Source organism: Prosopis cineraria, unplaced genomic scaffold, assembly GCF_029017545.1.
Source record: "Prosopis cineraria cultivar Desert tree isolate PC_DT_omini unplaced genomic scaffold, ASM2901754v1 PC3, whole genome shotgun sequence".
Lineage (NCBI taxonomy): Eukaryota > Viridiplantae > Streptophyta > Magnoliopsida > Fabales > Fabaceae > Prosopis > Prosopis cineraria.
The window spans coordinates 968,750-981,261 of record NW_026555334.1 but is presented as its reverse complement, the minus strand read 5'-3'; the positions used below and the strand labels follow the sequence as shown (position 1 = coordinate 981,261).

At 35.0% G+C, this 12,512-nt stretch overlaps 1 protein-coding gene across 3 annotated transcripts; it reads left to right on the top strand.

The window, feature by feature from the left end:
* The first annotated feature begins 813 nt into the window (after nt 1-813).
* LOC129307204 (protein ALTERED PHOSPHATE STARVATION RESPONSE 1) lies at nt 814-11,929 on the top strand. Of its 3 annotated transcripts, none has more exons than XM_054948093.1 (6): nt 814-993; nt 2,125-2,886; nt 4,181-4,365; nt 6,537-6,760; nt 7,246-7,576; nt 11,403-11,929. In XM_054948093.1, the coding sequence occupies exons 2-6, from the start codon at nt 2,160-2,162 to the stop codon at nt 11,871-11,873; spliced, it is 1,938 nt and encodes a 645-aa protein (XP_054804068.1). In that variant the 5' UTR covers nt 814-993; nt 2,125-2,159; the 3' UTR covers nt 11,874-11,929. The 3 variants fall into 3 exon arrangements, with proteins under 3 accessions (XP_054804068.1, XP_054804070.1, XP_054804069.1); XM_054948095.1 differs by having other exon boundaries at nt 901-984; XM_054948094.1 differs by lacking the exon at nt 814-993 and adding an exon at nt 1,218-1,413.
* The last annotated feature ends 583 nt before the right edge of the window (nt 11,930-12,512 follow it).

Genomic DNA, 12,512 nt, shown 5'->3' with positions numbered 1-12,512 from the left:
TAGTCGTCTAAGTAATATATTTAAGTTTAAATTTTTTCTCCTCTATAAAATCTATGTATATATAATTTGAGTTACTTGCTCAAATATTAAATATTAAATTTTAAATTATATATACAAAGATTTTATATAGAAGCAAAGAAATTAAACTTAAATATATTAATCTAAATATAGCATAAAATGGTCATAGTCAGCAAATTAAGGAAAAATTGAAGAGACATAATGATTCAAAGTTGAATATCAAGCAAATTAATGTATACCCAAAACAAAATTATGGTTATTTTATCCGATATTAAATCCTAAAATTAATAGTCAAAATAAAATGGATTTATGCATTTAATTTCCTTGCAAATTTATCCGATGACTATAGTTTTTATAAATTAAACAATCAAATCATGAAATTAATTTATTGCATCCATACACATTAAATGAGTGCATTATATTTCTAAATAATGAATAATAATTTATTATTAAAAAATTATTCAACTTGCATACATGTATCAGGACGGGAGAAAAGTATGAAGCCAGGGTCACTTCGTAATATGTTGGCATGCGTGTTTGAGGGTCCTAATTTTATATATACATATTGATAGATGAAAGAGAATTCCATCTTCAACTAGCTTTTCATTTTCTTTAGAATATAATATAAACTCCACTGGATTCCTTAAACACGAAGGATAACGCCACTTACATTAGAGCACGCCTGGGGTCGAAATTCCGTTTACTGGAGAAAAAGAAGAATGCCGAATGCTGAATGTGATGAAGTTGATCATTATCAGCTTCTCAAGTCAAATCATGACTCAGAAAAAGAGCTTTTCGAAAAGCCATGGCGACGCCAACTTTTTCCCTCTCGCTCTACTCCCCCACGTCTCCCCCCCCCCCCCCCAAAAAAAAAAAAATTCCAACCTCAAAAGTCCTCTTCTTTGCCTTCGCATTGACGCTCACTTGTGCTGTGCTATGTAGCTGCTACTTCCACCACCACTGCATGTAATTCTGGTATTGTTTGTATAGCTTCGCTTGTTTTAGATACCATAATGTGTCGTTACTGAATGGTAAATAGTAGTTAGTGCTTTTCTTCTTCGTTCTCCTGCTCCTCTTTTGATGGTTTTCGAAAGCCCGTCTCCTGCACTTTTTGTAAAGCAGGAATAAAAGTGGGATTCTCTTGGAAAATGCTTTTCATTGTGAGATGAAGAATCGCCTTTTGTGTTTTGCACATTTTTGAAACCCAGACCCCTGAAATGAGGACTAGACTAGTTCCGTGTTAGACATTTTCAACTCTGGAACAATAACTTTATGTATTTCATGTCTAACATTTTTTCTTTACATTTACATTTTCCGGCATAATATCAGGATCTTTCTGACAGACCTGTGAGATTGATACGAGTTTCTCTTGGTTTCTCTCAAAATTGATTTACGGTAGCCTTTTTTTCATCCCATTTTTTTCGTAGTTGAGGAGTTTGGGCACGCAAATGTCCTGTATTTTTCGCCCCCCCTTTTTTGTCTTAGGTTTATGCTGTGCATAGATACCAGATTCTGGATATGGGATATGAATCTTATTAGATATTAGTTAATGCCCGGAAAAATGGGAAAATTTATGATGCAGTCAGTTATCTCAGTTAATGTTTATAGCGTAGTATAAAATATTTTACCTTAGGATATTTGTTTCCTAGCTGATTTTGATATTTATTCTTTTAAGATCTTCCTTTTGGTTATTGAGTTGTTGGGGATTGTAAAGATTATTGGATTAGCGGGATCTTGCATGAAGCAGAGAAACTGAGCTCTTGGTATTATCAAGATCATCACGTTTTCACGTTAGTGTGGTTGAATATCTGATATCCATTTAGGGATTTATTTCACTCATTGCGTGCACTTGATTCTGAAGCTAATGCAAGTGAACTCGGATTGTTGATAACTAGAATAAGGAATGCATCTAATGCAATGAAAACTCTGAAACTATGTGCAATTCTTTGGTGTTATAGACAGGTTTAGAGAATAAGTAAAGATAAAGCTTCTTCGTTATAAATTTCTCAGCCTGTACTATTTGTGGTGACTGCAACTAAATTCTAGCATGCTAGTATAACAACTGGGATTGATCAGGTTCTCATTATCGTCTGTTACCTGTTGCAGTGGAAGTGTAAATTTACTAGTCGCCTATCTAAAAGATGGGGTGTGTTTTGTCAAATATGGATGAGGAAGGGAAGATTCATGCCTGTACGGAAAGGAAGAAGTTAATGAAACAATTGGTGGACATTAGAGGGCTTTTTTTTGATTCCCAATGGGCCTATTTGAAAGCATTGAGGAACACTGGTGTAACCCTTAGGCAATTCACAGAGTCTGAGTTGTTGGAGCTTGAAAATTCTTCTGATGGCATTGGCTTGGCTGTGTCTGCCTCTCCATCCCTCCCCCTGCCTCCATCCCCTCCACAACCACCACCACCACCACCTCCTCCTCTTAGTCCTGACAAGACTTCTTCTATGCAGCTAAATCAGGGCTCATCATTGGAAGGCTACATTTTTGGGTCACCTTCAACCTATCATAAAGGATCTGAAATAGAAGAACTAGAAACTGAGGAGAACTGGGAAGAAACCAACACAGAGTTTGGGGATGAAGATTCTGAAGCACAAGGTGTTGCAAGTGGTGTTGTAAATCCACTTTGTAGGAAACAAAAGTGGAGAGAACCGGTTGATGATTCTTGTACTGTGAGCTTTTGTGCAAAAGAATCTACAAATTTGTCCATGGTAGTTGGAGAGAAGAAATCACTGGAGGATATTGTTAAAGACTTGGATGATTGTTTCCTGAAAGCATCTGAATGTCGGAAGGAAATAGCTGTTCTAATTGATATCAGTAAAGGAGACATTTTTCTGCACCAGAATTCTGGACTTCAAAAGTGTAAGGCTACATGCACTCTTATTTTGGCTTCTTTTTCAAATTTTATGCTGTTTCTATTTTTCCCTTTTTGCATAACTCTTTTTTTTTTTTTTTAACCATTAGCCTCTAGGTATTTAAAGTTTTGGAAATTTGTATTTTCATTTGGACTTCATGATTTTCTTATTATATTTCTTTATAGGGTTTATAATGTTTGTTTTGATATTTGAGTGAGTTTTTTTCCCTAATATCTGGAACAGAATTAAATTCTCCATTCCAGAACTCCTCCTTAGATGTTATAAACCCTCCTTCAATTCCCTTCAATTCCATAACATTCCCAGAATTAAATTCTCCATTCCAGAACTCCTCCTTAAATGTTATAAACTATCAGTTTGAAGTGCATTATTTGAAAGATGGCTTTTATGAATTACTATAAATGGGGCCATTGTCATTGTCTTTGTATTCATAATCAAAGAATAATATACTTTTTTTTTTTAATCAAAGTGAGAGTGTTCTCTCTTCTTCCCCTTGGCTCTTGAGTCAATACCTTTTTGTTCTATTGATTATTATTGAATTCTTCCACGCCCAGTATTATGCTGCCTGATCCAAAATTCTGTATCTGCTAAATTTCACATGAAGCAAGTTTTTGTCACAGGGCTTGGCGTGTTTATTTGTAGGTGGAAGAATCTTGTTGGAACTATTTACAATTAACAGTCAGATTCAGTTGTTTTGAAATGACCATCCATTTTTCTTGTGCCCTATTCCTGTGTTACTTTGATGTTTGTCACTTTTTTCTGTATCTGTAAAATTTATTTGATGGTTTTCTGAGTTGATTGATGAAGTTAATCTCAGTTAATTATCTTATAAAAAGTGAATATATTTGTGTTAATCACCTGTTGGTTTCTGACTAATCGTGGTTTTAAATCTTAACTTGTTCTCATCACTGCCTTCTCCATCATCTATTTCATTAAGATTACTGGATTTCTTTTACGTGCAAATAAATTGATTTAAGTTTTAAACAGTGTTACTGTTTTGTCAGATTTATCATGTAATATAACAATCAGTAGAGTTAACCAGAAAAATGGATAACGGCTCACTCATGCAGATTTGGTAACTAAGGAAAAGGATGATGATAGGAAGTAATTGTTAAGACTGATTGCTGTGACATTTTAAATTAGCATGAAAAGTTTAGGTAATAAGCTGAAACTTTTCTTCTCAACCCTTAGTACAAAACTTTTCTTTACATCAACTGACATGTTTTACTTGTGAATGAGTTCCTCTGAAATTTGCTTTGGTTGTTCGGTCTTTTTTTTTCCAGCGAAAAAAAGTGATTCTGCAAAGGTCTTCAGCGTGCTTTCTAGGAACAGGCACACCAAGTCATCCCAGTTTACCAGAGAGTCTGCTGAATCATCTGGTCCTAGTGAACCTTGCAAGCCAGGAGCTCATTGTGCCACGCTTAAAAAATTATATGCTGTAGATAAGATACTTAGCAAGTTATTGAAGGTAAACAAGTTTGCATGTTCTTCATTTGTGTCTTGAAGAGATGTGAAGCAAAGTCTTGTATTCTATTAATCTTGTTCAAATTTGGAATTGTCAGCAAGAAATTTCACGCTGTTGAAAAATTATGTGACACCCAACTCCTAAGGGATGATAAGCCTATTAATTATTCAAAAATAAGTTCTTAACAATTAAGTGGGTGTATAATGTTTAGGAGTTTATTATTATTATCTAAAAGTCTTGTAGTTAGCACTTATCTTAATCTCTAGGAGTTTATCTTGTATTAATCTATGTTCTAAGAGTACCATAAAGAAAGGAAAGGCATAGAAGACTGGAGTTTGTTTTTTCTTTAGCCCCTAAACTCTTCCTATTACTAATTTCAAAATGGTGTCAAATTTCACAAAAAGAAAGCCCTAAAGAAAACAAATAAACATTCAAGCTCAAAAGCAAAATCAATTGATTTGAGTTATGCTTATTTTGTGAATTTTACTAGCCATTACCGTGTTTTGGTTTTAATGTTGGATTCTTGTTTTTTTTTTTCCTGTTTTGTTTTGTGAAGTCAACTGATGATAAATGTAGTAAAGCCCATCATGTTCTTCAGCACTGTCACTCACTAACCTTGTTGTCAGGTCCTGAAAAATGCAAGTAGGAAAGAAGTCAGCGCTACAGTTGGTTTGTTTAGTCAATTTTCTTGCTGAAAGTAAACTGCATGCTCATTTTGGAACATGTAAAATAGAATTTAGAGTCAACGAGTCCAAGATTTGAACACTTCCGGTGAGAGTCCCATTGGCAATTTGGATCTTCTTATTTCCAGCGCATGGACTGTAGGTATTGAATAGTTGGTACTTATCTGTCACGTGGTTTGTTGCACCTGAGTGAACAATCCACTAAGACTTCAATTGAGATACATGTAAAGCATGAGGTAATTACCTTTATATGCCATTGTGGCTATAGGAACTTTCTTTTGTTGGTGCTGGTCAGAAATTTGCATCTCTGTCAATAATTGCAGAATTTCATCTAGTGTTTTTTTTTTTTTTTTTTGCCTTTCATCCACTTTTTAAGTGGTCTGTTTTGCTGTGGCATGATATCCACGAGGCTTGTCCTTTTTTGGTTTCCAGTCAACCAGTTTGCAAGTAATTCACTAAGTCCCAGCACTTGTCCTTCGTATGCCCGGACTTTTTAAAGTGTTCACTTCATTTATTCTCTCTTCGTCCTCTAGAGCATGACTCATAACCATGAGAATTAAGGGTTGTGAGACACCATGGTTGAGGCTTCTGTACTTGTATTAGATTCTTCCTTCAACATCACTTTCCTTTGAGATTCCTCTCTTCTGACTTCAGCAAAAGCTTCTTGGGTTGTTGGCAGTGGCACTCTGCTCAGAATTCTCCCTCAAACATAATCAATATTATTTAATCCTGCAAGGAATTAAATACTCCTCTTCCCTTTTCAGATCAAATTCTTGCCAAAGAGCCACCATTTCAAGCTAGTAGTAATCTGTCAGTTGTCGCTTCCCTATTCCCATCACTGTTCCTTAATCTAGTTTTTAGTTCAAAAAGCTAAGATATATATCCTCACCATCAGAATAAGATTGTTGGGCAGCTTCCTATATATCTCAGGCAGTTGGGAGGAACATAAATGATCATTTAATAGTAGGAATCATGGCTTTAACAGGCCATGAAAAGACTGTGGAGTTATCGATCTCCCACTGCCGTGTTACAGCCTGGTCTGCTGCCCCCTCTTGGACCTGCAAGTGAGCACGGGTATTTTAGAGGTTTCCATTAAGTTTATCATGCCCCCTCCCCTACTCTTGGTTAATTTTACCACATCAGTTTACATGTTGTCAGCGTCCATAAAGACACACCTTAAAATAGGTAGTGTTAGTGCTAGTTGAGTGTGGGTGTGCCTTGTCTAGTCTAGATATGATTTTCTTTTCAATTTACTTTCATTTTTAACATATAAATATAACATTGATTAATTTGCTATGCTTGATGTGTTTATACTGGCATTGATTGCAGCATTTAAGTTTTGATTATGAAGTTAGTTTTTTTTTTAATATTATTTCCTCCATTTTAAAATCGTTTCTTGGAGCTAATGCTTTTTCTATGATGAGTTAGTTTCGTTTCTTCAATTTTTGGAATAACATACTTTTCTCATTGTTTAAACATTACATATTGTAGGAGGAGGAAATTGTGAAATTGGAGTACGAGAAGAAGTCCTTTTTATTGCAAAAAAAATTGGACGAGAACCCTGATTGGGTTGAGATGGAAAAAACTCGATTAAGTGTTGAGAATTTAAAATCTAATCAATTACAACTGCAGCAGTCAATTAGCGAAGCAACTTCTTCAATATTGGAAGTCATGGATAAGGAGCTGTATCCTCAGCTTGTTGCATTAACTTCAGGGTAGCTTTCTCTGGCAATGGCTTTGTTAGACTTACTCCTGTTTGAATCATGCATTAACATTGATCCAGATTTTAAGACAATCTTGTTATCCTTGGGGAGGCATTTGTGGGAAAAAATCATGAAGAAACAGTTGTTGATTTGGTGTAGATAACTGTTATCAAAACCCTATAATTGAATCACATGACCAAATTGATAAAATTAACTGGCAAATAAGTTCCTTTCATACTAGGTAAAAGACAGAGGAATCTAAGAGTGAAGAAATCAATACCTGTAATTATGATAGGAAAACATAAAGAGGAATTTTGGAAATGCTGTATGTTTTGTTTACCCTTAAAAGATATTATATATGTTTCTATTGCACTAAGGTGAAAGTTTTATTTAGATGTCATTAGTAATTTAAGGGGAAAATGAAGAATGCTCTTGGATTCTGTCATCTGCTCAATCTTGTCCTGGAGTTTTGATTCAAGCTTTTAATTGTTTTGCAGGTTGACTCAAACGTGGAGGACAATGTATAAATGTCATCAGGCCCAAATTCTCATCTCGCAGCAGTTGATTTACCTCAGTGATAATCAAAGCACATTGCTAAATTCTGAGTATCATCGCCAGGCTACACTTCAGCTTGAGAATGAGGTCACATATTGGTATAAAAGCTTTTGTAACCTGGTAAAATCTCAGCGGGAATATGTAAGGATTCTGGATGCATGGATTCAACGTACTCACTGCCTCATGGATGACCATAAACGGAGTAGTTGCGCTTCAATGATTCATAGCATTATTGAACAGTGGATGCGTGGACTTGCCGAATTACCTGATAAGGTAGTTTCACTGAAACCTTTTTGTTAAAACTTTCATTTTTTGTCTTAATTATTTCAGAGTTAAAACAAATATGTTTTCTGTAGATCTATTCCCTTTCATGGTTTAATTTCAAAACTGAGAAACTACAAAATTTTCTTTTCCAGAATTGTATCACCGTATCTGTTTGTTTCTTTCTGCAATATTAACCCTACCATTTTTGTATTTGGGCCTGTTTGGATATCTGCCAGAAAAAATTGATTAGTATGGTTGATTTTGAAAATAATTGATTTATAAAATTGATTAATAAGATTGATTTTAATTAGAATTGAAAAGAAAATTGAAAATTGGGTAAAACTATGCTTTTGTGAAAATATATCCAAGCACTTCTGTTATGTGTTAAAATTAATTATGAATCTAAAACCATATTTTCCAAAAAAAATATCCAAGCACTCATTATGCATGCCAAAATTAATTATGAACCCAAAACTATAGTTTTTTTTTTTTTTTAAAATATCCAAACGTTCCTATACAAGCCAAAATCAATTATGAACCAAAAACCACCCTTATTTCCTAAGCTTCTATTACCTACTTTTCAATTCAGCTTTTCTAAAAATTTATCCAAATATTGTATAAATCATTTTACAAATCATATTGATATTGACATATCTAGATGTATTTGGATTGTCTTAAGAAAACTATGGTTTTGGATTTATAATTGATTTTAGCATGTATAATGGGTGTTTGGATATTTTTAAGAAAACATGATTTTAGGTTTATAATTGATTTTAACGGGTAAAAAAGATGTTTGGATATATTTTCACGAAATCATGGTTTTGACTCCTAAAATTGATTCTAGATGTTATCCAAATAGGCAGTTTGTCTACCGACTATTGGCCCTCATTAGATCGGTGTCACCCACTCTTGGTTTTGGTCTTATGGTGGTGCATGATATAGCTAAAAATTTTGGAGTAAGATTTATAATGAAGTTTACATATAGTGCGAGAGAATAGATGACACAAGATTAGCCAGTTGAACTTGTCGTTAATGCACCAAATTAAACTAGACTATAACCTATAGTGTAGGGTGCAACGACTATAACCTATAGTGTAGGGTGCAACCTGGGTCATTCTTCCCTAAGAGTTGGCTTCTATATTGATTATGAAAGTGTTGAGTGTGCTATAAAAACAGCAAGCAAAGTTGAGCGATTCAGTTGTCCTAAAATGCAAGTTAAGCTATTCCTAATATTTGTTCAATTTCGGTTTAGTGAGAGATTGAAAATGCAATTTGTATCCAATATGTGAGTGATCCCTAGGCGTACGGTGAAGAAACCTTTGTTCGATTATTAGATTGCTTAGGAAGTGCTTTCATTGGCCAATTATGGTTCAAGAGTATCCTAAACCTAGCTCGTTAACACACACACACACACACACAAAGAATACCTAACTAACAGTGTTTTTGTCACACAATACAACTGTGCAAGTGATAAACCAAGAACTTTCAACGATTGAAAACAACTATGCAACAATCATTGAATTTGAAATTAAGACACTAATTCTAGCAACCAAAGGCCAATTAACCAGAGTTCTCAATTCGAAGACTGGCCATCCAATGGCTATACAAGCCTTACACCAATCCAATAGAAGTATGTACTAAGAAAAACATAAGTAAATCAAGGGGAATCTAGAGTTTAGAATCCTTAGCCAATTGAAGCCCTTGAACTCAATCTTCAAACCATGAATCCTAGCTCCTTAGCCACGAATCATCATCTCCATAACAGCCCCAATGTGTTGGAGAAGCTTGGCCATGATTGATGTTGATGACGAACTTGATCTCCAAGAGAAGCAAGGATTTGGTCGAACTTGTTGGGAGGTTATGAATCGGACTAGTTGGTGGTGATTTTGCACGTTTGGAAATGGCAGAATTGTGGTAGAAGAAAAGTGGAGAAGGCAAAGAACCTGGGAGGAGACAGTGATGAGAGAACGAGAGTGAATTTCGGGGATATGATCAAGGTTGAGAAGTGAATGAATGTCAAAGTGTTAATGCAAGTGGCCGCAGCTGTAATCTGATTATGGTACGTGAAGTGGTTGATTTTGGAGGGAAAAATAACTACTTGCAAGTGGTGATGATAATACCAAAGCTTAGGGAATGGAATCGAGAATGACAAGTGGAAAGGATAGTGTAGGAACTGGGATGGAACATGTGAGGAAGTGTAAGATGAATTCAAAGGTTAAGAATGGCTAGGAATTTGAATTCTATTGAAGATAAAACAATGTGAAGTGCAGAATTAACAAATAGGAAATGGAAACACAAATGCTACTAATCAGAGATTACAAACAAGGGACAAGGAATTAGGAAGCTAGAAGCTTCCAGCTTCAACTCTTAACCCTTGGCTTCTTTATTCAAGTGTGACCCCACCCTTTTGTCATTTTTAAACCTCATTTTCTCTTCACAAGTGGTGCCATTATTCTTTGTTGACCAATTGATAATTGTTGTGCGCATTTTATTCCAAGCCACCTTCATGTAAAATGATGAAATCAATAGAGAATGTACCTTGGTGGTTTTTGCCCATTTGCTGCAACTATATAATAGTTTTTTTTTTTTTTTTAACCTAGCTTGCAAATAAGAACACCAACGCTTCAGATTACGGGAATCCAACACTCCCCTTTAAGCTGACGAGTAAATGTCAAACATACCAAGCTTGGAAATTAATTCTTCAAACTAGGCTCGTTAGTTCCTTGGTTAATATCATCCCATCAGAAATTCAAGTCAATATAATATTTTGTTGGAAATTACTGTTGAACGTGCATTCCAAATAACATTTAAAGCAATGCTGTTTGTCTGTCCATGTGCGGATGATGGGCTGATGAATTCAGAAGTTTTGGATTATCAGTTTTAAAAAAAGCCTTCTATTTCCCACAAAAAAAAAAAATATTATCTCTATTTTAGCCCAGTGGATTGAGGAAATCCCTGTAACTTAATCACATTGTCCAAGAATGCTTGAGCCACTTTCACTGCTGCGAAAGGATGCTATTATGAAATGTTCACCTTTGGTCAGTCTGTCTAGAACCATTCAAATTGGTTTTCATTGTCGGATTTGGGCATGCCTAGAAGAAAATGCATGCTTTAATGGAGTCCACACAGTGGCTGAAATTGGTAGCGGCTAAGTAGTCACTCACTCCTAAGTTCATCAGCAACAAGTCTTATTCAAGCTTATGGAAACACTTCAATGATCTTTTTTCCAATCACCAAGAACATTTGGTTGTGATGCCAGTTTAGTTTGATGAGAGCTGAGAGTAACTCGATGTCATTATGTGTTACTAGACAAGAATTCAATCAACAAAATAAAGCTTTCTAGTATCTCTTATTTACATCATATAAGAGTTGACTAACTCTAGTAGGTAGTTAGGAGCCTAGTTACCTTGAAGAGAACCTGACTAAGCTGATTAACTTTATTACTATCTTTTACTACTCACACCATGTCACTAATAGACTAGAAGACTCATACGCTGCTAAGTCGTGAGGATGTTCTTAATTTGTTCCATTCTATCAACACACGCGCACACACTGTTGCATGTATCAAGTGGAAGCAGTGGTTAATCATCGTTAAATTAAAAATTAATGGTTTAGAATAATGCAAAACTCATTCATGTAAAAAAAGAAAGATATTCATGATTGTTTGTGTAATATTCTCGATTCTTAATCTTTGAAATGACAGTATTATATACTCTTCTCTTCTAACTTCAAAATCACCCTTCACCTGATACATTTTCTTCTTGTGCATGTGGATCCTTGACTACTTGTAAGTAGTAAGATCTATAAATTTTCTTGTGCTCTGGTGTGGTTGCAGGAGACCTCTGAATCAATTAAAAACCTACGGTCATCTATCAGTTGCATAATTGCCCAGCAAGCCGAGGAAGATAGACTGCGAAAAAAGGTCAGAAAACTGGAGAGAAAGCTGCAAAGGGAACGTAACTATCTAGCAGAGACGGAGAACAAACTTGAGTGGAACGATGATGCTGGGGACACACCTCCAAGCCCCAGCAACCCTTCATCAATTAAACGTGCCAAAGTGGAAGCCTTTTTATCAGCTAAACGTGACAAAATTGAAGCCTTAAAGAAGCAATTGGAAAGTGAGCAGGAGAATTATTTGAAAGCTGTCCAGACGAACACTGTCATGGCTCTAAACAGCCTCAGGTCAAGACTTCCTCCTTTGTTCCAGTCCCTTTCGTCATTTGCTAGTGCTTATATTCGAGCAGTTGATGCTGTGAATAACCAAGGTAACCCAGCAGAGTGTAATGACACTGCATCTGAAAACTAGTACAATTTCCTTTTGTTTTGATGCTCTGAAAAGAAGCAGCAATGTTTTTTAGTACAGATTCTGAGGTGTTTTTTACTATTAATATATGGTAAGTCAAAGTTGGGAAAACTCTCCCCCTCCACCAAGAGAAGATAATTTTAGGGTTTTTATGATATGAAATGATTTAATTTTTTAAATTTAAATTATTTGGTTAAATTAACAATTCAAATTATTTATATGGTATTATATGTCAAATTTTTCTTTTAAAAAAATAAAGAATTATCTTAACAAAAAAAAAAGGCAATTTCCCAAATTATCATTTTTCCCTTGAAATGATATATTTTGTTTAGAAATCTTTCTGACTTTAATAATTTAGGAAAATCATTCTAAGGTCCTATGAAAGCATTTAAAATGCACTGAAGTCCCATGAAATCATCAAATAGCTGCCAAATTTCTAGGGGCTCAAGGTTGAATAAGTCTGAAAATGAAATTACTGATTTGTCCTCTACCATTAAAAAGGAAGTTTTGCTTGAATGTATATCTCACGAAATCCATGATCAATGATATTGAAGATTGATGTATATCCATGGTTGTTGATCACAGTAGGATAATTTTCACTTTCTCATATCTGTGATTATCGCCCTTGTCTTCATCTAAGTA